Source organism: Aspergillus fijiensis (assembly GCF_003184825.1).
Source record: "Aspergillus fijiensis CBS 313.89 unplaced genomic scaffold BO72scaffold_5, whole genome shotgun sequence".
NCBI lineage: Eukaryota > Fungi > Ascomycota > Eurotiomycetes > Eurotiales > Aspergillaceae > Aspergillus > Aspergillus fijiensis.
In genome coordinates this window covers 29,678-53,268 of record NW_024468981.1, presented here as the reverse complement: position 1 = coordinate 53,268, position 23,591 = coordinate 29,678, and the positions used below count along the sequence as shown (strand labels likewise).

At 49.6% G+C, this 23,591-nt stretch overlaps 11 protein-coding genes across 11 annotated transcripts; 7 read left to right on the top strand and 4 right to left on the bottom strand.

Moving 5' to 3' along the window:
* Nucleotides 1-134: 134 nt before the first annotated feature.
* On the bottom strand, nucleotides 135-620 carry BO72DRAFT_492163 (uncharacterized protein; the record flags this gene model as incomplete). The annotated part of the gene is made up of 3 exons (XM_040948265.1): nucleotides 135-275; nucleotides 331-423; nucleotides 495-620. 3 exons carry the CDS (start codon nucleotides 618-620, stop codon nucleotides 135-137), a joined length of 360 nt encoding a protein of 119 aa, XP_040805345.1.
* Nucleotides 621-2,805: 2,185 nt separating this feature from the next.
* Nucleotides 2,806-4,163, top strand: BO72DRAFT_444395 (uncharacterized protein). Its single transcript, XM_040943796.1, has one exon. It carries the CDS (start codon nucleotides 3,002-3,004, stop codon nucleotides 4,025-4,027), a length of 1,026 nt encoding a protein of 341 aa, XP_040805344.1. The 5' UTR covers nucleotides 2,806-3,001; the 3' UTR covers nucleotides 4,028-4,163.
* Nucleotides 4,164-4,847: 684 nt separating this feature from the next.
* Nucleotides 4,848-5,417, top strand: BO72DRAFT_516165 (uncharacterized protein; the record flags this gene model as incomplete). Its single annotated transcript, XM_040949571.1, has 1 exon — nucleotides 4,848-5,417. A coding segment is annotated over one exon (564 nt), but the record flags the coding sequence as incomplete, so codon positions are not given.
* Nucleotides 5,418-8,981: 3,564 nt separating this feature from the next.
* BO72DRAFT_492158 (uncharacterized protein) lies at nucleotides 8,982-9,898 on the top strand (the record flags this gene model as incomplete). The annotated part of the gene is made up of 3 exons (XM_040948264.1): nucleotides 8,982-9,042; nucleotides 9,103-9,794; nucleotides 9,860-9,898. The coding sequence occupies 3 exons, from the start codon at nucleotides 8,982-8,984 to the stop codon at nucleotides 9,896-9,898; spliced, it is 792 nt and encodes a 263-aa protein (XP_040805342.1).
* Nucleotides 9,899-10,616: 718 nt separating this feature from the next.
* BO72DRAFT_444393 (DUF1593 domain-containing protein) lies at nucleotides 10,617-12,602 on the top strand. The gene is made up of 2 exons (XM_040943795.1): nucleotides 10,617-12,241; nucleotides 12,320-12,602. Exons 1-2 carry the CDS (start codon nucleotides 10,958-10,960, stop codon nucleotides 12,479-12,481), a joined length of 1,446 nt encoding a protein of 481 aa, XP_040805341.1. The 5' UTR covers nucleotides 10,617-10,957; the 3' UTR covers nucleotides 12,482-12,602.
* A 2,029-nt stretch (nucleotides 12,603-14,631) lies between these two features.
* On the top strand, nucleotides 14,632-15,525 carry BO72DRAFT_395856 (GFA family protein). Its single transcript, XM_040942014.1, has 2 exons — nucleotides 14,632-15,025; nucleotides 15,090-15,525. The coding sequence occupies exons 1-2, from the start codon at nucleotides 14,906-14,908 to the stop codon at nucleotides 15,483-15,485; spliced, it is 516 nt and encodes a 171-aa protein (XP_040805340.1). The 5' UTR covers nucleotides 14,632-14,905; the 3' UTR covers nucleotides 15,486-15,525.
* A 714-nt stretch (nucleotides 15,526-16,239) lies between these two features.
* BO72DRAFT_368977 (uncharacterized protein) lies at nucleotides 16,240-17,700 on the top strand (the record flags this gene model as incomplete). Its single annotated transcript, XM_040940898.1, has 3 exons — nucleotides 16,240-16,672; nucleotides 16,725-17,472; nucleotides 17,526-17,700. The coding sequence occupies 3 exons, from the start codon at nucleotides 16,240-16,242 to the stop codon at nucleotides 17,698-17,700; spliced, it is 1,356 nt and encodes a 451-aa protein (XP_040805339.1).
* Nucleotides 17,701-18,047: 347 nt separating this feature from the next.
* BO72DRAFT_420773 (alpha/beta fold hydrolase) lies at nucleotides 18,048-18,880 on the bottom strand (the record flags this gene model as incomplete). The annotated part of the gene is made up of 1 exon (XM_040942735.1): nucleotides 18,048-18,880. Exon 1 carries the CDS (start codon nucleotides 18,855-18,857, stop codon nucleotides 18,048-18,050), a length of 810 nt encoding a protein of 269 aa, XP_040805338.1. The 5' UTR covers nucleotides 18,858-18,880.
* Nucleotides 18,881-19,118: 238 nt separating this feature from the next.
* BO72DRAFT_516155 (HpcH/HpaI aldolase family protein) lies at nucleotides 19,119-20,137 on the top strand (the record flags this gene model as incomplete). The annotated part of the gene is made up of 4 exons (XM_040949570.1): nucleotides 19,119-19,331; nucleotides 19,381-19,532; nucleotides 19,585-19,820; nucleotides 19,875-20,137. Exons 1-4 carry the CDS (start codon nucleotides 19,200-19,202, stop codon nucleotides 20,135-20,137), a joined length of 783 nt encoding a protein of 260 aa, XP_040805337.1. The 5' UTR covers nucleotides 19,119-19,199.
* A 398-nt stretch (nucleotides 20,138-20,535) lies between these two features.
* Nucleotides 20,536-22,028, bottom strand: BO72DRAFT_420769 (RraA family protein; the record flags this gene model as incomplete). The annotated part of the gene is made up of 1 exon (XM_040942734.1): nucleotides 20,536-22,028. The coding sequence occupies exon 1, from the start codon at nucleotides 21,931-21,933 to the stop codon at nucleotides 20,536-20,538; it is 1,398 nt and encodes a 465-aa protein (XP_040805336.1). The 5' UTR covers nucleotides 21,934-22,028.
* A 567-nt stretch (nucleotides 22,029-22,595) lies between these two features.
* Nucleotides 22,596-23,582, bottom strand: BO72DRAFT_483031 (uncharacterized protein; the record flags this gene model as incomplete). The annotated part of the gene is made up of 2 exons (XM_040947770.1): nucleotides 22,872-23,582; nucleotides 22,596-22,794 (listed from the first exon to the last, which is right to left on the bottom strand). The coding sequence occupies exons 1-2, from the start codon at nucleotides 23,507-23,509 to the stop codon at nucleotides 22,596-22,598; spliced, it is 837 nt and encodes a 278-aa protein (XP_040805335.1). The 5' UTR covers nucleotides 23,510-23,582.
* Between the last annotated feature and the right edge of the window lie 9 nt (nucleotides 23,583-23,591).

Sequence of the window (23,591 nt, the reverse complement as noted above, 5' to 3'; positions counted from 1 at the left end):
CTATAATTACGAGGACTATTGCGTTCTATGGGACACAAGGAATGTAGAAAAGTGGACGAAGATCTTTCATTCAATAATAATTTAAAAAACAGAACGGTATGCTGCTGCTACTACTACTACTGCTGCTACTACTACTACTGCTGCTGCTGCTGCTGCTGCTTCTCCTGCTGCTCCTGCTCCTGTTCCTGCTGCTGCTGCTGTTGCTGTTGCTGCTGTTGCTGCTGCTGCCGCCGCTGCTGGCGCTCTTGGTATTGTCGTTCCGCTATCTGCCTTCCCTGAAAGCAAAGAAATCAACATGACAACCTAGCTTATATCCTAATCTAAACTTACAAGCTCGCATTGAGCCAAGTAGCGATGATATGGAGGACAGTCCCGCTTGATATGGCCGGGCAAACCGCAATAATAACATAAACGCTTGCGTTTCTATAGCCTGTTAGCTTATATGTTGAGTGGACATCTACGCGATACGCTACTTGTGAGTAAGGTATACTGACGAGGACCTTCTTCTCCTCTTTGCTGGGGTTGTTGTTGTTGTTGTTGTTGTTGCTGCTGCGTCTGCTGGTGCCGCTGCCGCCGCTGCTGCGGCGGCCAGGGGGGGCGTCTGGGGCGCGGGGGGCCATGGCGGTAGTGGTGGTGGTGGTAGTGGTGAGGAAGAGGAGGATGAAGAGGAGGATGAAGAGGAGGATGAAGAGGAGGATGAAGAGGAGGATGAAGAGGAGGTCGAGGAGGAAGAGGGAGAGGAGGAAGAGGGAGAGGAGGAGAAGAGAAGGAAAAGCAAAGTGCGAATGCCCCAGGGGAGCCAGCCTTCATCTCTCTTGTCACTGACAAGCGAGCTCCACCCGCCTACTAGCATTTCACTCTACGACTCACCCTCCCCTTCCTCACTCCTCGATCGTCAGCTTCGACTCGAAAGGGAAAAGTAAGTTAACTTTGCCTCTGCTTCCAAGACAGGCTGCTACCTAACAAGAAGGTTTTTGATCTCCTCTCGTGGCGTTGAACCGAGAAGACAGTAGCTCAATTTCAGTGAAGGCTCTCGCCAGAAGGCTCCGCAATATCTCACCAGTGTTGTCTCGCCAGCCTCTTGAGCCAAAGCTTCTCTGAAGGGCTGTGTAGCCCAGCACACTGTCATCAGCTTCAGACTAGGCGTATTTTCTCCAAGTGCGACACTGCCCTGATCAAAGCCATGCTAATGAATGTTTTCTGCTAGGTGAACCTCAGCTTTTCCCACGTCTAGACGAAGCGAGACAAGAGACCGAATCCAAGAACGAGTACCAGTGAGTCGAGGAATTATCGGACAGACGCGAGTGGAGGAACAACAAAGGAATTGATCGCAGAGGCAGCTCGTTTCTTTGCGTGCCTGAAGGTCCCAAGCGAACTTGGTATTGTAGGTGACAGGCGAACAGACGCACCTCCTCCGGACACACTTATGCTTACTCCAAGCAATCATTCATCACGCGCGAAGGATAGATCAGATTGTCTTCACACGACATTATCATGTCTGTTGGTCGAGGCTTGTCACCATGACTGCGTGATCACAGTCATTACTGAACAAAATTGTCATGGGGTCCTCAAATCTTCCCAATTGGTCTTCGCCAGCTAGGAACTGGGTTCATGTCTTCGTGTTCATGCGCTGATCGGGGTCTTTCTTCTTCCAGGTCCAATATGATCCGACTCGCGCACACTGAGAGCTTGGCGTGAAAGTCGATTGGCGAAAGGACGGAGTGGAGGAACAACCACAGCACGAAATGAGAGGAGACCTTCGTCTGGAATGTAAAAATCATCCAGTACATTATGTTGGGAGACCTTTCTTTTCGACAGCCGAGTGTTGTTTTTGTGAGTCCAGCTCCGAAGTTACCGCAATGGCTGTCGCTCTCGTTGTGGATGCTAACATGGCTCTGTGTACGGTACATTAGTGCTTAGTATCCAGGTCACGCAAACGTCAGTATACAGTCTTGTCTATTGTCTTCGGTCTTAGTACACATATCTCAGTTCAACTGAATCGAGCATCATCCCTGGCTGAAGCCTCGCGCTCAGGTCCTATCTCCTTGTGAGTACAAACATATCTTCGGATCAACTCACAAAGGGCTAACGAAGTCATGCCTGAGCCAAGGGACGATTTTTGTCTGGTATAACACATGTTCCGAATCCTCGCAGAAGTTGATGCTCATGTCCTCCCAGAAGGTAGCATTGGAGACAGAGTAGTTGCGATAGATACTGGCAGTCACTGAACTAGTGTCGATGGTAATACCAGAAGGGATGTCATTACTCGAAGTTGGCAGGACAGAAGTCACGTAGTCGGTTGTGCAGACACTGCTCAGCGACGAGGCAGTGACTACGCCGAAAAGCGCCACGATCTGGCGTCTTAAGCAGAAACGCTTCTACTTCACACAGCTTCAGGTCGTTGGTTTATGATACCATATTTACCGACAAACTCGCAACAAAGTACCATGGCCATCCCCTCAATCCGCACAGGGGAGGTTAGAGGCGAGTGGGACGACGTTGTATGCGATGATTTATGACTCGTTTATTTCTTCTCTCGCTCGTCGCTCCCTCTTCACCTTCACCTTTCTACCCAGGCCTTGCCCCCATCGATCTTCTCGCAAAGGCTTAACAACTCTTAAAGCCAGCTGAAATGTGGATCTTCCGCTGGCCGTCTGCCTTTCAACCAATAAGACTCGCCCGAGCCGATCGATCGCTTGTTTTTGCCGGTGCTCGTATCGACTGCAACTCGGGGAATTTCTACCGACGGCAATGGAATTTCCTTCATTCCTTCAAAAAGGGGCCGTTGTCTTGTCTGGTTTCCACTTCTGATGGGCTGCGTCTTTTCTATCGCTCGGATAGTTGCAGGAAATGCCTGGATCCAGTCGCTCGTTTGACCTCTCCTGATCCATCGTCGACCGGTATCACGCTCGTTTTCTTGTCGATCTCTTCTTTCTCCTGACTAAATCCGTCAATACATTGCACCTCGCTCACTCAGTCTGTGATACTGGCGCATTGCAACATGAAAATGATCATCCGGAGCTCATTGCTGGCCCTGCTCGCAACCACCGCTTCCGCAGTCGGCACGGGAGCCTGCACCACCAGCGTCCAGCAGGCTGTCCAGAATCCCTCCTTCGAGGACGGTACCATAGACTGGACTATCGCGACTGGAGCGGCAGGAAGCGTCTACGACACCTACCGGACTTCGTCAGCCCCCGATGGCAGCTATGTCATAGCCATCAATGGCGATTTGGCTTCTAACGGCCTCTCCCAGACCCTGACCGATCTGGCTGTGGGGAGTACCTATACGCTCAGCCTGTACTGGCAACTCTTGTCGATAGGCACAGGAACCTGTTCGCTCAACGTCTACATCGACTCTGCGGAGAGCAGCAATGTGGCGGCCACCGGGCAGCTCACATCGGCGAGCAGTGCCTGGACCCACGTCACTGGCCAGTGGACGGCGACCAGTACAACCCACAAATTGATGGTGGATTTCACCTGCACGGCCGGCAGCTTCTCGAGCAACTCGGAGGTCAATTTCGACGACATCACTTTCACTGGTCCTACCGTGGTCAACTGCCCAACTTCGACGGCACAGACTTTAACTTCAACTCCCATTCCGACGCCCTCCGTTGCTTCAGCATCGTCCTCTACGCCTGTTGTTGCTATGACTTCTTCTAGCAGCCCAGCTGCCACATCCTCCCCGGTGCTCTTCACCTCTGTTCCCGTGCAGAGCAGCAGCAGCGCATTCACCATCATCCCCTCCGTTCGTCCATCATCCGCAGCGGTGCGGCCATCGTCCAGTTTCCCCGTGCAAGCGTCATCCGCCTCATCATCCGTTCGCGTGACGCCAAGCCTGTCGACCCCGGCTCATCAGCTCTCGGCTTCATCAGCTAGTGCGCCGTCCAGCTCGGCTGCAGTCCAGAGCCTCACTTCCACTGCCCTCTTCGGTAGCAGTACAGCGATCGCGGCGACCGAGACGGACGTGGACGTGGTGACCTCCACTGTCTATGCGACCGTTACCGCGACCTTCACCGTCGCATGTTGATGAGCCTAATTCTTATCGACGGAGTGTTGAAGGTTGAAAGGCTCTATTATCATGACAGCGTTTATTTAATTGTACTCATGCAGGGGAGAATATTGTAATAGTAGACCAGTTGCCTCTGAGTATTTCTATAGAGTATCCTGTTCAGGCTTAGGTCTTATATTATCGAAGATGAAATTGTAATTATGTTGGCGCGTCCTATCGCACTCACCTGAATTCCAGGCAAGCGTTAGGGGTCACGCTCAAGACAAAAGTTGTCTATAAAATGGCACGTTGAAGTGGTAATCATAATCAAGTGCTCACCGTCTCGAGAAGCGTCTCCACCCTCCCCAAGCCGCGAGGCACAACCACTTCCCGACCCCTTACTCGCCAGGTAGTATAGTTGGAGCAGGCAGGCCTCCGTTGTTGTCGTTCGACACGGTCCATTGAAGGTAGCTAGAGAGTATGATGTATGTTTCCGTGAAGCTCAGGACTTGACTCTGTGTTTATTTCGAGGGGTACCCTGAAAAAAGCCAGCTATCCATTGAGGCATTGACAAATTTGATAAGCATGTTTTTCTCACGCATCTCGAAGTAGACTCACTCCCCTGGCTGCATATAAAGCACTCCATATCGTATCTCTCACTCAATCTACTGGACTTTCAATTGAGAAGAGTATTGGATGTAGAGGACATGTTAGAAGATTCTACTGCTTAAAGGAAGATTACAGATGATATAATCCTTGATTCAGCTACGACTACTATGTTTTTTCTTTGTTTCTTATGGTTTCATCCTTCCTGCACTATCACCACACGGTGCCGAAAGGAACCGGGAAGATTCAAAGACTAAAGAAAAAAAGGCTGAGGCAACGAAGACCTCCGGGATGGGAGCGCCAGCAACTTCTCCCGGAGGAGGTTCCACGAGTCGTCCACCCCCCGGAGGATGGATATCATCATGATCACCGCCCTCTGGTACTTTTCCAGATCCTCGGGGAACGCAAAGTCGAAGTCGAGCTGGCCGTTGCACTCGATGTAGCGGGCCGGCTGGCCGCCCTCGGTGTCTCCGAAGAGGAAGCGCGCGTGGCCCCCGCGGACTACCACCTCGCCCATGTACATCCGGCGCAAATGGGGTCGAGCCTGACGCCGCAGCCGCCACCACTCGTTGGCTTGCAGCCGCGCTGCGTCCCAGTCCGCGTCATCCGGAGACCAGATGATGCCCAACCGCCAGCTGTCGGGTGGCTCGGCGATTTCATCGTTCAGCAAGGACATCGAGTCGTCGGACATGATGTTATTGTCGGGGATGGTCCCGTCAGAGATGGTGTCACTGTCAGACATGGTGCCGTTGTCGGGCAAGGTGTGCTCGTCGGACATGACGGATCTATGGTCGAAAGGGATCCGGGTGGGAGATAGAGAAAGCATGTCGGGTGTTGGTAGGGTTGGAAGTAACAATAATGGTGGTAGCGTTCACCTCTATTTATAGGTTACCTGTACAAGTAGCATCGCAAGCATAGACCCCTTGGAATCTCAGGACTATGGGCGAAGATTCTCTCTATAGACTACCAGAATTTCTCGGCTTCTTTATCCTTTGCCTTGCCTCGGGTGAACATCGTCTTTATCCTAGTTCTTTGGTTTGTTTCTCTGTTCTTGTTTGTACAAAGGGCGGAACCAAGATAGGTGACCATACACTGCCAGGAGAAATATTAGATTGTATAATAATACTGTTCTTCGTAAGATACTAAGCAGCACCTCTATAAACTACCTCAATGAGATCTCCAAAAGGTAAACTTGAACTATTATCAATCAGTCACCGCCTCGAGGAAGGTCTCAGCCTGCTCTCATCAGGCCCGTAGCTGGGCGGGCAGACCTCCTGATGACTATAATAAAATTTCTCTCAAGGCCTTAAGAGTACTATCTTCTCCCTATACCTAGAGAGAATGTGGATATCACTGATGAGTGTTGGGAATTTACTAGGCTTTGAGTGTAAGAAGGATATTGATAGATAAGTACTTGAAAATATTACTGGCGAAGAGAATCGGTAAAGATGATATGATACTTCATCCGAACTAAAGTGCTGTTTTTGTCTGTTTTTGTCTGTTTTGTTTTCCCCATTCTTTTTTTCCTTTGTCATCATCTGTTTAAATATTTTTGTATCTTTTTTTCTTTTATTTAATTAGTTTGGGGAATGGGCAAAAAGGAAGGAGAAGGATGAAGACCTGGAGGCAAACGAACTAACACCCGCGTAGTATCAATGCCAGCTCCACCAACACTTCCAGTGTATGCTCCCACCAATCACCCTCGGCCCAGATGAATTCTCCCAAGACGTTAGCCTTGGCGAGAAACTTCTCAAAATCCTCGGGCCGTGAGAGGTCGAACTCGAGCTTGTCGCGCCCCATGAAGCTGGCCGGCCCGTCCTCGGGGGCTCCGTGGACGAAGCGCGCGTGGTGGCCGCAGACCAGCAGCCCGCCCATGGGCACCTTCACCAGCTCGGGCTGAACTGCCCGCATCTCCCGCCACAGCTCATCGAAGGCCACAAGCGCCGGTCCCCACTCATCGCCATATCGAAGCCGCCTGATTGTCATCCGATCGGCGGGCAGCTCTGGTGTGGAGGTTGCAGACATGATGTTGGAAGTGTTGAAGGTTATCCTAGTGGAAGGGGATGACAGGCAAGTTCGGGGATGGTGAAGAGGAAAGTGACAGGTGATGGTGAGGGCATTGGGCGGTATTTATAGATTATCTGTGCAGTATGATCTGGCAAAAGGAACCCAGATATTAGGAAGTATAGGATAAAGCATCTATCCAGCGACAGGCTGCCCGCCGGCAAGTCTTTTTTCACATGCTTTATGCCTTCAGGTTGTTCTTGTGCACTCCTGCTTTGTCTTAGCTCTTTGGCTTGTTTGTCTGTCTTGATTTGTGGCAAGGACGCAACAAAGATCGCTGACTTGTGCAATGGCGAGGGCTGAAAGAATTTTTGTAGTAGGTGATAAAGGCGTGATGACACTCAATGCTGGTTTCAGAATAGCCATGTTTGCGGCTGTCAAAAGTACAAAGGGGACGCTTTTGAGGGAGAGTCAAGCTGCTCGGCTGGAACGGTCCCAGTAGGCTGCAAAGCAAGAGTTTGACCAGTGGAGACGAGGGTCTGAGCAGTCTGGACAACGGTTGAGAACAAGAGCTTGCATTTTGGATGGTGGTGAGTGGGCTAATCGATCTCTTTCTTGGTAGTTAATGCTGACTGGATTTAAAGAGGAATCTTCACCATATCACCGGCCCGGGCACGTGTTCCTCCAAAATGCAGACTCAGAGGCATTCCAGTATCGAATCGTTGAATGTAAGTGTCATCCAATTTATACATCAAGAGATGTTAGCGGTGCGAGGAGATAGCAGGTCCCTGTAGTGTTTCTTCGTCCTTAATCCAACTCTCTCTGTGGCAAGGAACGACTACTCTCGCTGTCCCTGTGTATGGTGTTCTGACAACAAATGTTCTACAATCTGCCATTCCGCTGGCTGGGACCATATGAAAAGCGAATTGTCTCTCTTGGCGTGTCGGCAAAACCTGGAAGGAAAGTGAAGACACTTGATAAAAACCAGAATGATGCAAAAACATACAACAGAAGGGATTCGCTGGTGGTCACCCACCCAACTACTAACCTCCCGGCGTGTGGCTTAAGTACGGCTGAGCGGACGGGAAGCCCTGTTTTCCACACCCTGTGGTCGTATGTGTCTGTGTTGTGCTGAATCCCCAATATAACACATAAACATGGCAAAATCTTGAACCAACGAAGTTCGTATAACCGTGAGCAAGTCGTCCCGTGGCCAACGCGCAAGATGGCAGAGATTCGAGATCAGCACCACTTTACTGCGAAAGGGTTTACCAGCACAGTCTTATTCTCCAACGGGCTCAGCCACACCCTGTCGATCTCCGCGGAGCAAGCGCTGTCACGAACTCCATTGACATCACAGGCGGGTCAACCCACAGTGAGTCAAACCTTTTCTTGTCCTCACGGCAGCTGAAACCCTTCTCGTTGAAGCATCAGCCACAGCCATGCTTAGCCACCTCCCTTCCACTGACACACAGGTGGATCGCTCGCATGAGATATCCGGCATCTCCGGCCGTGAGGGCAGAGTCCGGACCAACCGAAGCGTGACCCGCTCCCAGCTCGTCGGTACCTTCGGGTTAACCGTTGGATGACGCCGACCTTGACTCGCAGTTTCGGTACGACAGACAAAACGATTGGGCCGCAACAAGCTATACGAACAAGGCCACATTAGTGCCAATCAGCAGTTACTGACGAAAAGAAAATTTTCGCAAGCGAGTCGATGTAGCGACCCTCCACTGCGGGTAATTGGTCGAGTACCCGAGTTGGCTCCACCGGGCGTTATTCCCTTTCTATGTATAGCCTCAAGCTTGCTGTATTAACCTATTCATGGTTCCGTTCATGAACTCGTGTTCGTTCGAAGTTATTCATTCGAGCCTCCTTTCTTCGAGTCGTCCTTGTTATTCTGGTCTGTAAAATGTGTGTTGTCACGGCAGGAGTTAGGTTGATATGTTTCTCCACTGGTATGTTTGATGAGAGCAAATAGATGTCCTTGTTTCCCTTCGGATCTTACGGATTGTAGCTTCGACGCTAGTGAAGTATGATCTGGCACAGGTGAATGTGGCTGAGGCTTTTAGAAACGGCAGTGGCAGCGCATAAAGGGTTTCTGTAGGGGTCCAGGTTCGGATTGTGGCTTGGTGGATCATGAACCTTTTATGATTTTTCTTCTTGTGGCTTTCTTGTTTGTGAAGTCGCAGCTTTAAGAACTTGGTGTTAGCCACATCAAGCTTCATACCCAAGAGCAAAGAAAACTTCGCAGGATTTTTGCACTAACACGGACGGGGCCAACTATACGGTACCTTAGTCCTGCACTCCGCAGTCAACACCAGTCAACACAATTATTGATCACCATTCAACCAATCAAGATCTCGGAATACCAATTGATACAATGGCGACATCCTCGAATCACCCTGCAGAGAATGCAAAGTTCCGCATCCTAATGCTTCATGGTATGGTGCGGCCCTCATCATCAGTATCACGATTTCCCTATCGACTAACCAACCCACCAGGCTACGCCCAGACGGCCCAGGCCCTCCGCATCAAAACCCGCCCTCTCCTCCAAGATCTCACCCAGACTCTTACTCCGGTCATTGAACGAAAATATCCTGGAGGTATCGAATACCTCTTCCCCGACGGACCCATCGACCTCGACACCAACACCACCTCCTTCACCACATCTAAGTCGCACCTCACAAACGGAACGCGATTAGCATGGTGGCTCAACCTCGACGACACAAGCCGCTACATCTTCCTCAATGACACGATACACTACCTTTCCGAATACCTAGAGGGCACGCCCATTCACGCAATCATAGGCTTCTCGCAGGGCGCCGCGCTGGCAGTGATGCTCGCGGCGATGTGCGAGGCCGCCGCCGATCCGCAGCGGTTGCAGGCCATGCAGACACAGAATCTCCCTGTCGGTACCTTCCTGCAGTCGCTTCCAGGTCAAAAATCCCTTGAATTTGTCTTAAGCTTCTGTGGCTTCCGCGGCACGATGGAGTATTATAGCAGTCTGTACACGCCGGCGCTGTCGACGCCGTCGTTCCACGCGATCGGTGTATTTGATACCATGATCACGGCGGAGGAAAGTCGCGAGTTGTTGAAGGCGTTTGTCGCACCGGAGGTGCGGTGGTTCTTCGGGGGGCATTTTGTACCAAGGGATACGGAGAGTATACGGCAGGTTGTCGGGTTTCTAAAGCGGGTATGTTCAAAGAGGGCGATTGGAGATACGAGGGGGTTGGGGGCTGCATTGACGATAGACTCGAGTTCGGATTCAGAGTTGAGCGTGTCGAGTTCATCGGGTGAGAGAAGGAGATTGAACAGGGTGGAGGTGCGTGTGAGGAGACGGTCTCCGGTTCAGATGGCGTGGGGAAGGCAGGGTTCCGCGGTGAGGCTGGTGCTGGCGGCTTGAGTTTTGTACTGTGCCGAATGGGGAGTAATGGACAAACTGAGTGCTATGCGGCATGGCAATTGACATGATAGCCACGAATATATAATTAGAAGAACTGAGGGGAATTGAAACATAATACTCAACTGAGGTTTGGCAGTAGCTTAACCCCCAATACATTCCTTGCATTATTCCTCATTTCGGTCTGGGCAAAAGAGGTTGTCTGTGTCCAAGGTTAGACCATGCGCACACCACTTTTGGGCGTGTGCTGGGTCTATGATGTACACACTTTTGTTTCTCTAAGGTCAAATATGGAATGAATGGCTCGATGCTCCTGTTGGAACATGTTTGGACTAGGTCATGATGCCGCCACCGCTGGTCTGAATGCATGTCGATACTGGTTCCGGCGACCATGGCAGCCTGCATCTGCAGCAGGAGACCCACACTGCCCAAACATGGAAGTTCGAAGACATTGCCAGCATCGAAGTTAGCAAGGATAGGCTAATCTGTATTTGTGTTTACAAGCTTCGAGAAAAGTAAAGCGTTGGGATCTAGATACTGTTTCAGTGATGTGAATTAGGAATTGTATTGGTGGTGGTTAGTGAGCCGATTCTGTGTTCTACATGATCGCCTCTAGTACAGTACAAGGTACATACGTGGGCAAGGCCAAAGCGGCAATTTTAAGCCCCGTCCCTGAGTCAATCGGGGCAATCCAACCGCGCGGGTAGAAAACCAAGTTTTCAGACAAAACGGTCCACCGTAGCCACTCATTTCCTGATTTGAAGCCAGAGCATTGTTCCACATGGTCCTCCCCACAATACCCCATCTTCAATTTGCGGGGTACGGTTCTCCGCATTTCCTGAAGAAATTCTACGATGATGGCATCATGTATTCTGAGCACAAATATTTAAGCCTTGAACTATCCTACGGAAGTGGGATAGTAGACCATTTTGAGCTCATCACAATCAGCAGTCAGTATGCAACTGTCTGTTCGCGGGCTACTTTCACTCGGCCTGCTGGCCACAGCGCTTCCTGCTACAGTATGCGGTGCCAACCGATCCTCAATGCTGCGAACCGTGGTGACCACCGACCTCGAGCAGGACGACTTGGCCTCCCTGATCCGATACCTCCTCTACACCAACGAGCTCGACACCCAAGCAATCATCTATAGCTCCAGCCGGTACCACTGGTCCGGTGACGGCAATGGAACCAAATTTTTCTTGCCCGATCGCGAGTACAGCAGCCCGCAGTGGGCGTGGCGCTGGACCGGCACACGCACCCTACAGGACAAAGTCCTCCCTGCTTATGCCGAGATTTGGCCCAATCTGAACAACCACGATCCCGCCTACCCGACCCCTGACGAGCTTGCATCTCTGATCAAGATCGGCAATATCAACTTCGAGGGCGAGATGGAGCTAGATACCGAGGGCTCGGACCTCATCCGATCCCTTATCCTCGACGATGACTCACGTACGCTGTACTTGCAGGCCTGGGGCGGCACCAACACCATCGCGCGCGCGCTGAAGTCGATCGAAGATGAGTACTCGGGCGGGTCGCAGTGGAATGAGACTCGGGATGCAGTCGTCAAGAAAACTGTAATCCTAGCCAGTGGTTTCCAGGACGAGACGTATGCGAATTACATCTCTCTCCAATGGCCGCAGATCCGCGTCGAGCAGCTGGAACCGGGATACACGACCTGGGGCTACAACTGCAACAAAGGCCAGGGTAACACACGCGGACGCTCCACTGGCGACAATCTGTACTTCACGGGGAAATGGATGAAAGCGCACATCCAGACAGGACCGCTCGGAAGGCTTTACCGCTCGTGGATCGATGGCCAGTCCATGGCCGGCGATGCCCAGGACATTTTCGGGAGCCCAGCCACTGCAAACCAATCTGCGTTTTGTAAAGCCCTGGATCCATACGCCTTCTTGTCTGAGGGAGACAATGTGGTGTTTAATCCCTTGTTGACGACGGGTCTGCAGAACCCGGCAAACCCGAGTCTCGGCGGATGGGGCGGTCGCAGCTACCAGAATTCCACCTCTCCCAATCTGTGGGTCATGGTGTCGAGTGAGAAGAACAAGGCGGGCGTCGAAGTTGACGACTACACCACTGACCGATGGGCTGGGGCGGCGCAGAACGACTTTGCGGCGCGCATGCAGTGGACCCTGACTCCGAAGTATAGTAGTGCCAACCACCCCCCGTCCGTGACTATTTTGAACGGAACGACAGTCGAGGCACAGGCCGGAACGACGGTTACCCTGGTCGGAAATGTCAGCGATCCCGATTCCAACAACGTCACCACCACTTGGTGGCAGTTTTTCGAGGAAGGCACTTACTTGGGCAATGTCACCGTGACGGAGGTGGGAGACGATCAGGCGGAGGTGGAGATCCCCGCCGATGCGCAGACTGGCGAGACCGTCTCAATCATCTTCGAGGGAACGGATGACGGGCAGTTTCCATTGACTCGTTATGGGCGTGTGTTCATCCGGATTGTATAGGTGGTTTGTTTGCTCAGAGGCATGGTCATGACAATGATAGCTTAGCATGCTTTCCAGTATTCAGAGATTCGAGCAGCGTGAAGATGAAAGTAATAGAACTTGGAGAGGAGGGGCAGTAACGACGGTCGGCAAGGATGGAGGAGCGGGGAGGATTTCCTGCTTATCGGTTAACGTAATCGGCAAGCGAGTCGGCCACGTAAGCAAGTCGGCCACCCCATTAACCACCATCATACCCATAAAACTGCCTGTATATAGATATTAATTTATCCACCAAAAATATTTTAATTATTAAAATTATTAATAGAATAAAAAGGCAGGCTCTATCTTATAATTAAGACTATAAAAAAAACTAAATTTATTTAATTCGCAAGACTGCAGATACTTTTAAAGTTTTATATTTAACTCTTTAAAATTATTTAAATAGTATTATATATTGTAAGAAAACACGCGCCAATTATTATAAACTAACTTTTTTAAAAAAAAATTACTTATTAAATAGATTATATTATTAGATTAATATAGTATACTGCTAAGACAACTTTATATATATAATATAGTATTAATCTTAATACAAAAATATAGTAAAAAATTAACTGATTCGATAAATAAAAAATAAATATATAACTTTATTTTTTAGTACTATAATATCTTAAAATCTTAATTTATATATTAAATTAGTTATAAATATTTAAAATATAAAAATCCTAATATTATACAAGTCTAATTTTAATATATATAAACTGCTGTTACTATATATAAAATTATAAATATAAATATTTATAATTTTAATAAAACCGACTTTACTATAAACTTAGTAGCTGTAGTTAAAATAGTAATATATTTATTTTATTATAAAAAATCTTTTTTTATACAGTCTAAAAACTGTAAATAAGTAATTTTAATTAAGTATATTAATATTATAAAATAAGTATTACCGGCGTATATAATATTAAAGATAAAAACTTATATATAAATATAATATAAAAATAGTTTATTATTTTTATAGTATATTATAATATTACTAAATAAATAGACTAATTAAGAAATTAGTAAATACTAATTTAAAAAATATTTTATTTTTTATATTAAGAACCGAAGAACCGGCTAATATAGTTTTTTTATTTTTAATAAATACAACTCTTATTTAATATCTTAATTTAATAATATATATTATAAAAATAATATTATTTTAATATATATACCGGCTAATTCTTTTTATCTTTATCAGTTTTTAGATATAGCTGTATTCTTACTATTAAAGCAAGTATACAGCCGCTGGATTAAATATTTTATATAAAATAGATATTATTATATTAATAAGATTAATTTTTTTAATATATATCTAAATATCTATATTTAAATATTTAAATCTATAAATATATAAAGTATCTTTAAGACTTTTAGAATTGTTTTTTTTAATCTAAATAAGATTTTAGATAGCCTTATTTTTTATAAAAAAAAAGCCGGCTAAATAGCTAAAAAACTACTTTAACTATTACTAAAATATCTAAAAATTTAAAATAATTTAAAAAATATAAATTATTAATATCTTAACTATTTTAATACTCTGATTTTTCGGTTTTATTTATATAAACTGCTATATTATATATTATTAAAGATATAAAGATAGTCTTAAACTAAGCAGTTTTTTTAAAATATAAGAATAACTAACTTTATATAGTTGTTAAGAAAAAAAATACCAAGCAGAAGCAGAATTAATATTAAATAAATAATTTAAACAGCTTTATAATTTAAAAAGTTTATAAAGCTTTTATAAATACTTAAACTATAAAAAAAACAGCCGGTAATATAAAATCTATAAAAAATTAATCTCGCTGCTGTATGCTGTCTTGCTGTAGTATATATAATATTCTTAAATATATATATATAAAATATTTAATAAAAAAGAATTAAGTATAATTACAGATATTTAAACAGCTATATAAATATTTAAGAATACTGTATTTTTTATATATAAATCAAAATTCTAATATAAATAGTATAACCGGCCGCTTGCCAAGACCGCAGTGGCCGACTTGCTTACATGGCCGACTCGCTTACTGATTATGTTATCCGCTTATCGGTCATCTCCTATCTCCGCGTTTTTGGCCCCTGCCCCCGTCATCATCTCATCTCATCTGTACGAAGGACTAGTCATCCCATCAATCACGTTAAAAAGCTGAAGCTGTCATCCTGCATAGCACAGTCTGATAATGCTTAGAAATACAGTCAAGTTGTAAGCACTGTGTTTTGTCATGCAGCTCCAACACAAATGGATGAAGGGGTTTGTGGCAGCAGTGCTGTTCTCCGGATTATATAAACTATGGCCGAAACTTCCAGGCACTGCAACAATGGAGGGTCTGACAGCATTCGAATCACCCAGAGGCGATTAACATCAAAAAAAATAATACGTTCGAATAATCGATGGACGCATCAACTACTGGCGAAGCCAAATCGCACTTCCCAATTGTCGGAAGTGATGGGTGGTCCACCGCGGACGAAGCAACCGCAACCTGCTTCTGCGGCGCCGTGCAATTGTCTTTTGTACGCTTCTATTCCAACAATGTTTCCACTCGAAAAACTACTAAACAAGCGATTCAAACTGTAGCCAACCCACGGTCCCGGATTCGTGGTCTCGTTTATCTGCAACTGCACCGACTGCCACAAAATCACGGCCTCGATGCACTCGACCGGCTTCATCGTCCACGACACCCACCTGAAACATTTGCGCGGGCAGGCGGTCCTGAAGACATACACGCAGCCTAAATCCCCCGGGAGCGAAACGACGGTGACCAACCATTTTTGTTCCACGTGCGGATCGCTCATGTATCGCGTCAGTGCGGCTTATCCGGGCATGAGTGCGCTACGGGTTGGGACGGTGGACGGATTTTCTTTGCACGAAACGAGGTTGCGGCCGACGGTGGAGTTGTTTACCAGGGACCGCGTAGCGTGGAAGCCTCCTACCGCTGGGGTGGAGCAGTTTGTGGCCGATGGGTTGCATTAGACAGAGTGGATGTACAGTAAAGTAATCTATGCAATTGAATGCATACTCATAAAATGGCACGTGGCGATAACAGTGTCCCCGTCTCGGGTTTCAATCAAGTGCTTATCAAAGTTCTTCAAGAAAAATCTGGAATGGCGGGCGGGATTTGGCTCCAGGCTGGCGGCTGGGTCCGCCCGATTGGCTGGTTGCGTGGCGGACGCAGAAAATTCTCAACTCCACCGCACTTTGGCGGGCAAAGAGTGGCAAGTCCACCCGGTGAGGTGAACTGCTGATCACGGGCATGGACTACTGCTCGACATGATTAGCGTTGCATAGGTGTGGCATCGACTGCCGATTGAATCATGTCAAGTCAATGCTGTAGGTTGGTCTGACAGGGGAGACGATCCTCCTGCCCTCGTGCGATTCAATGGCATTTGCCACGAGGGTTAGGGTTGGGGTCTGGGATTATCAAGATTATCAGCAAACGATTAGCCAAGAGAAACGGAATGGAAGCCTCCAGCGTCTTGGCAACCCCATTACGCAGGGCGCGACACCAATCACGCAATTGACTCACCCGCTTCGTTAGGTAAAATAAAAATTTCTTTTATAGACCGGCCACCTTGCCCTGCACACTCTCTTTCCCTCTTGACATTTCTTGAAAGTTTTCGCCTCTTGTGTGTCGTGTGTCGTGTCGTGTACCTGTCTCAGAGTAGCAATGGCCTCAGCATCTGCCAACCACGAGGTGGACGCCCAGGAAGCGCCGCAAGCCGTAGACATGCCGCGCGTGTCTCGGTTTTCCGGCGTCAAGTCCATCTATCGCTCGATTCCCTTTCAGATTGCCATCGCCAGCGGTGTCTCGTTCACGGCGCCTGGTATGTGGGATGCCATGAACAACCTTGGCGCTGGTGGAGCTGCTGAGCCCTACGCTGTCTCGGCAGCCAACGCCCTGGTCTACGGATTGTTCGCCATTGTCTGTGTGGCCGCCGGTGCCATCAACAACCGCATTGGTCTGCGCTTCGGTTTGGTTCTGGGAGCTATCGGTTATCCCATCTATGGTGCTGGTCTCTACACCAACAACTATGCGCCCACCACCTGGTTCATGCTCTTTGGCAGTGCCTTGTGTGGTATCTCCGCCGGTTTCTTCTGGGCGGCCGAGGCGGCGATCATCATCGGCTATCCCAGTCCGGCGGATCGCGCTTTCTATTTGGGTATGGCAATGTTTATTCCAATGATTCCAATGAAATGCTAACAGCTTAACAGCCATCTGGCAAACTGCCAAAGCCGCTGGTCCGATTGTCGGTGGTGCCATCAGTCTGGGCCTCAACGCGCAGACCTCGTCCAAGGGTACCATCAGTGCAGGCACGTACATTGTGTTCATCGTGATCATGTGCCTGGGCTTCCCGATCGCCCTGTGCCTGAGTCCGGCGGAGAAGGTGCAGCGTAAGGACCGGACGTTGGTGGTGGTGCACAAGCAGGAGTCGTGGGCGGCCGAGTTCAAGGCGGCGGTGAGCCTGATCTGGACGCGGCGCGTGCTCATGTTGCTCCCCGCCTTCTTCATCAGTTACTTCTACAACGCCTTCTCCAGCACGTGGTTGACCGACTACTTCACCGTCCGCTCCCGCGCCTTCTCCTCCTTCTTCACCAACTTCGCCGGTATCGCCTCCTCGTTCCTGATCGCCGCTCTCCTTGATCGCCAGTCCATTCACATCAAGACTCGTGCCAAGATCGGATTCCTGTCTATTATCACCGTCCTCACGGGTACCTGGATCTGGGCCTGCATCCTGCAGAGCCAGTTCTACAACGCCCCGGAGGCCCCCACCTTTGACTGGTTCACCGGCGGGTTCGGCAAGTCCTACGCCCTGGTCTTCTTCTGGCAGTTTGGCGGCCAGGCCTTCCAGCAATTCCTGTACTGGCTGGTCGGTCAGTACAGCACCGATATCTCTTCTCTGTCCTACCACTGCGGAATCCTGCGCGGATTCGAGGCGTTGGGACAGACCGTTGCCTGGGCGTACGTTCCCCCCCCCTTGTCCTTTTGATTGCTACAGAAACTGACCGAAACAGTATGCAAACCGAGGGCAACGTCAACCACTTCGCCAGCATTGGCCTGAACTTCGGCGTCACCTTGCTGTGCGTCATCCCCACTTGGATCGTCCTGTCCGGCCTGGAACACAGCCACGAGGTGCAGGTCACCGTCGAGGATGTCCAGGCCAAGAACGCGGACGACTCCGAAGCCTAAAGTGGCACCCCCCCATGGATTTTCAACAAAGTCCAACACGAATATATAGTATTTAATATTTTAGCATGAGATACCCCTTTTTCAACAATCTGGCATCGTTTAGCGTGGAGTGATTTGTGGTGGATTCATGGAATGGAATTCAATCATTACCTTTGTTACTATTATAAACGGTCTTTTCCGCTTCCGTCAAGCGTATTTTATTTGTGGAAGCTGAAGCCTTCTACAGGCAGCTTGCGATTTACATATACTATCAATATCAGATTTACGACAATGAATCAAGCGTGATGAAATACTGGTCTGTATCATGGGACTATGCTTTGATCTATATTATGCGACGATGTTTTGACCTATACCTCAGCCCTCCCTAAGAAAGCAGCCATCCTCCGATACATTTCCACCGGGTTGGAGTACATGGGGAAATGCCCACTCTCCGGGATGAGCGCCAGCTCGACCCCCTCCTTCTCCAGCTGGGGCAGATACGACAACCCGGCGTTCTCCTCCCCAAACATGAACATCTTCGGACACGACAAGCCCAAGAACATCTCCAGTAGACTGCCGGAGTCGGATAGCTGGACCATGGACTCGAAAATCGCACGCACCGCGCCGGCGCGCACCCTCGCGCGAATGGTGCTGGCGTACAGGGCGCTTCCGTAGGAGTTTGCGGTCGCGGTGCGCGCGATGAATGCATCCAAGAAGGCTTCCGGGTCGTCGGCCGGGAAGAGGAAGATTTGCCGGCTTAGGAAGCAGTCTTCTGGGGCGAGGTTGCCTTTGATGTCTACGAAGCTTAGCACGCGGGTGGGATGGCGGTGCGCGAGGAGGAGGGCGGTCAGTCCGCCCATTGAGTGGCCCATCAGGTGGAATTGCTCGATCTGGTAGTGTGCGAGCACTGCTTCGGCGGTGGCGACTAGGAAGGGGATGTCGGTGGCGGCGAGGTTCGTGCTGGTGGTGTACCCGCAGCCTGGTGCGTCAAAGGCGATGTAGCCATATTGCTGGAAGGCGGGACGGATCGCGATGTCGGCGAGGTCTTCTTTGCATGATCCGAAGCCGTGGAGGAAGAGGATTGGGGGTTTGCCGATGTTCAGGTTGTTGTGGGCGGTGGCGATGTTGAGACTCACGCCTTGGACTTGGAGGGGGATTGTTTCGTATGTGGGCGGCATGGGTGAGGGTGGGCTGTGAGGAGTGGATGTATGTAGATTGCTGATTCCTAACCGGCGGATGTAAAGCATTTATTGTATTTATTGTCGGGCCTCAGATGCAAGGGCGATTTAGGTTTCGGTCCGCCACCTGCAGGGTCGATTGATGGGGGCGGCAGAAAGTCGTCTTGCCGACCTCGGTATTGCCCCCGGTCGGGATCGGTGCGTTTCCCCGACCATGCTGAGATAATGCTCATAGTTAATTCTGCTGTATAAGGTGCATGGGCTAATTGTTCCATCTTCTCGCCGACATCTTAATTTCAGGCACTGTGATAGTTCGTCCTTCTGGCAGCAGCTTCATTAAGAATGGCAACATCGTTCTTCAATCCGCAATTACGATTGCTCAATGCCCTTCGAGCCGGCGCAAAGCCGGTTATGACCTTCTTAGGGCTTCCGTCCTTCCGCACAGCACAGATCGTAGCTCAGACCGGTGTCGATGTCAGTACCATAGCCCTATAATCATGAGGCTCTTTATTGACGAATCCAGGGTATCATTATCGACTGTGAACACGGTAACATCAGCGACGATGCCATGCACAGCTCAACGGCTGCCATCGCCGCCATGGGCGTCTCGCCGCTGGTCCGGCTCCGAATGACCCACCCGGATCTCATCAAACGAGCTCTCGATGCAGGGGCGCAGTAAGCATCTGGCTCACCTTACCCTTGTGAGATGTGCTAATGTAATATACAGTGGCATCGTCGTGCCCATGATCAACACCGCTGACGAAGCCCGGGCGGTTGTTGCGCATGCGAAATTCCCGCCGCAGGGGCTGCGAGGGCAGGGATCCGCATTTCCCGCCATTGCCCACGGCATCGACCTGCCGACTTACATCAAGACGGCGAATGAGACGCTCATCACCTGCGTTCAGATCGAGACCAAGTTAGGGGTGGAGAATATGGATGCCATCTGTGCTGTGCCGGGTGTTGGTGAGTGCTTGGCCCGACGCATCTTTTAGACATTTGGTTGATTGTGTGTTCAAGATATGATCTTCATCGGCCCTAATGACCTGGCCCTATCGGTCTTGGGCTATGTCCCTGCTAAAGGTGATGAGCCGGAATTTGTCGAGGCGATTGAAAAAATCCTGGCTGCGGCCCGCAGGCATGGTAAATGGGTCAGTCGATTGTCCAACAACGGGTCTTTATGTAAAGAGCATCTAAAGGTGTTTGATACGGTGGCATTGAGTTATGATATTCGAGCCATGCAGAACTGGTACACCAGTGAGTTGCAGCTGGCGAGATCATAATAGGCAGCGACATGAGCGCCGCTACTTTGGATTGTAGACAGACGATATTATTTCTGGGTATTGCTTTTTTTCGGTTTGTGTGATCCTTTTTAGCGGAGTAGATTCTGTACATACATGTATCTATCAAGCACTGGTACAATTGTCAAGTGGCTCGTTCACTTTTCTCTCAGTTGACAAAAGTATAGTTTTCACCCCCGGGCTTTTCAATCCCGCGGGTTTCTTGGAGGGTTCAAGATTTGCTACATAGCTCGACTACGCTGAAGACGGTGGTATTTTCTAGGAAATTGGCTATCGAGGGAGAGCAGAGTTCATTCACCACACCCACAATACCTACTCTACATACCAACTGAAATGATGGGACGAGGAAAGAGCAAGTGCGCGACCTTTAATCAGGTCCTTCAGTCATCCTTCCCATGCCGCTGCAATGTATGGTAACCCAACTTCTTCCGTGCCTCAGCGATAGTGGCACCTCCAGCAATCATCTTCCGGATACCCTCCTCGCTCTGCTCAATTTTCCGTGCGACTTCGGCCACCTCTCGCGCCCGAGCACGGGGCACAATGACCACGCCGTTCGCATCGGCGACAACGATATCGCGCGGGTTGACGCGGACCTTGCCAATGCCGACCGACTCGTTCACGCCTCCGACCTGCACGCGGTCTTTGCCCGTACGCATCCACCGACCAGCCGTGAACAGCGGGTAATCATCGCCGATGGCACGGTTCACATCTCGACATACCCCGTCGATCACAGTTCCGGCGATGCCTCGCAGGCCGGCGTACTGCGTCATGATATCTCCCCAAACTGTGCAATCCGTGCGACCGCCATTGTCAATCACCACAATATCGCCCTCGGCTACATCATCCACAAAGTCTCCCACACTACCGGGCGGATCGCTGGCCGGCACATACCGCACGGTGAAGGCCGGTCCGACGGTGACTTTGGTATAATTCGCAAGAGGCATGATTCCGAACGCCTGGCCCGGAATGCCCAGTTTATCCAATGCATCTGACACCGCTGGTGTATCGGAGTCGGCAAACAACGCCACAAGCTCTTTGTCTTCTGGAATGGCGGACTTTGGTTTCCGCGGAGATGGTACGAGTTCTAGTGCTGCAGTCTGTTGCGGGGTTGGAGCGCTGTCACTCTGCCGAATGGCTTCGAACTGCGAATCGTGCATCACCTCCGAGACCGGGTGACCGGCACGGACAGCCTCCACCATGCGGGCCTGGCGACGATCGATGCGTTCGGCCAAATCCACAACCTCGCCAATGCGCGCAGCTGGTACAAACACCGTCCCGCAGTTGTCGGCAATCACATAATCATCCTGATGAATCGTGACTCCGCGGACCTGTAAGGGCGTGCCTGACGCCACCTGCACCAGCCGATTGCGGGCGCTAATCATCGTCACCCCCCGGCCGTACACGGGGTAGCCCACCTCGCGGCTGCCATCAATATCGCGACTCATGCCATCGATGATGGTTCCGCGAATGCGCTTCTGCTTTGAGGCGTTGGCGACAATGTCGCCCCAGCAAGATATGCCTTCCGTCCCGCCTGCGATGACCAGGACGCGGTCATCAGTGGTGACGGCGTCGATGACAGGGGTGAGCAGATGTGTGGTCGGCTTCACGTCGGTCTTGGGCCCGACTTGGACGGTGCTGGCACGTCCAACAATCTTCGGACACTCCCAGAGAGGTCGCAGGCCATAGGTGGCCCCTTTGAGGCTGAGAAAGTCTAAGGCATCGGAAATTGTGTTGCTGTCTAGCGCTGCCAGGCGATCAAGAACGCTGGTACCGCTCATTTTGTCGGCGGCGGGTGGGAAGGTGGGTTCAAGAATTGTAGGAAGATGAAAGGTTAGAAACTGTGACTAGGAAGATGCGAATGGGTCAGTTCAGGGCAATTCCTACATAGATGGAGGGGAAGGTCTTATAGATGGCTCCCGAGTAGATTAGATGAGACGCGGTACTATCGGGGAATCGACAGTTGGCCGATAGTCCGGACGGTCGGTCGCCGCAACGGGCGGATTCTACTCCCGCCGATCGGAGCTAGAGACAATGAATGAGTCGACTGCCAAGGATCTTTGAACTATTAGTAGTAACCCTAGAGGCAGATGATCTAGTGCAAAGCAGGCGTGATCTTATAGACCGTACTTGGTAAATGCAAAAGTTTCTACAACAGTTATATCATGATCACCATCACTTTTCCAATCGTTAGCTCTACCTCTCAGTACATACCCATCTAGCCGGGCACACGCAGTCAGGGTGCCCCAGCAGATGACAAGCGCCCCGCTGCCCGGAATTGGTGCGGATCTCCGAAAGCCGTTGAGGAACCTTGAAGGCACCTGGTGAACTCATTTTCCCAACACATCGCCATAACAATGAATAGTATATTCGATTCTCATATGGAATACCTATCTGCACGCAGTAGTATAATCAGCCGAGTTGGTATATATATCTTCATCCCTCACACCGAAATTGCTCGACGCATGATCCCACATAGGTTGGCAAGTATAGACTCTCTCCCACTTCTCTGGCTCAAGTCAAACCAGGGAGTAGAAAACATGTGCCTTGGTGAAGTGCCCTCGAAATTGTAGAGATATTCATTCCCTATATCCACTTGAAGAAAGCAAAGGTAGTGCTGGGTAGCATTGATAACAATGACACTTTAAATATTGTTAGCTCCCGCTATATGCATGTATGGATTGAGGCAGTATTAACAATATCTGAGTTATAGGTTTACCTTTGTTGTGAGAGAACATTGAGATAAGAGCATCTGGTTGCCAGGGCTTGACATATCATTTGTGCAAGGTTCCCGTCTGAGATGACAGGTCTACCGTTCTCTAGGCACTGAAAGTGCGGTTTGGCTTCCAGGACAGCGACATGGTTGTTTGTAAACATGAAGCCACCATCTGGCTTCTGCTCTTGTAGACAAAGGCCGCCGTCATCAATTGCAATCATCTGAAGTCCTCCAGTAGGTGTCTTGGGCGCAAGCCTTGATTTTGCATCCCGAAACTCGACAACTATCGCCTGCGATGTTGAGTCCTGAGATGCAGCATAGTACACGATATGCCGAATCACGCACGAGGCAAGGCGTAGCGTAGCGTCTTCAGGGGCTCTGGCCAGGGAATGCGTATCGTGGTCGACGTAGCCTAGAGATGACGGCTGAGACCCATGGCATGAGTCGGAGTGCAACGGACTACTAGAGCCAATCTGGATTCTAGTTGGGTCAACGAAGTAAGGCTGGGATGTTAATTGCCTTTGACGCTTTGGCTCTCGTATCTCAGGATCTGTCCCGCTATCATCCGCTACATTTCTCTCATCAATAGGAGGAGGTGTTTCTCTCAAGCGTCGGTCTATCGGCCCCTTGAAAGTCGCCATCGCTGCCCATATCTGAGCTACAGAGAGACTATATTTGGTACTCCGGACCAAGTAGTGCTCGCTTCAAGTCATGAATACCAGG

Bases quoted from the DNA above. Each gene is read 5' to 3' on its own strand.
- BO72DRAFT_444393 (XM_040943795.1), top strand. From the start codon at position 10,958: ATGCAACTGTCTGTTCGCGGGCTACTTTCACTCGGCCTGCTGGCCACA. The intron at 12,242-12,319 runs CTGGTCGGAAAT...GAAGGCACTTAC, and splicing joins AGGCCGGAACGACGGTTACC to TTGGGCAATGTCACCGTGAC.
- BO72DRAFT_395856 (XM_040942014.1), top strand. From the start codon at position 14,906: ATGGACGCATCAACTACTGGCGAAGCCAAATCGCACTTCCCAATTGTC. The intron at 15,026-15,089 runs GTACGCTTCTAT...TTCAAACTGTAG, and splicing joins GCGCCGTGCAATTGTCTTTT to CCAACCCACGGTCCCGGATT.
- BO72DRAFT_444395 (XM_040943796.1), top strand. From the start codon at position 3,002: ATGAAAATGATCATCCGGAGCTCATTGCTGGCCCTGCTCGCAACCACC.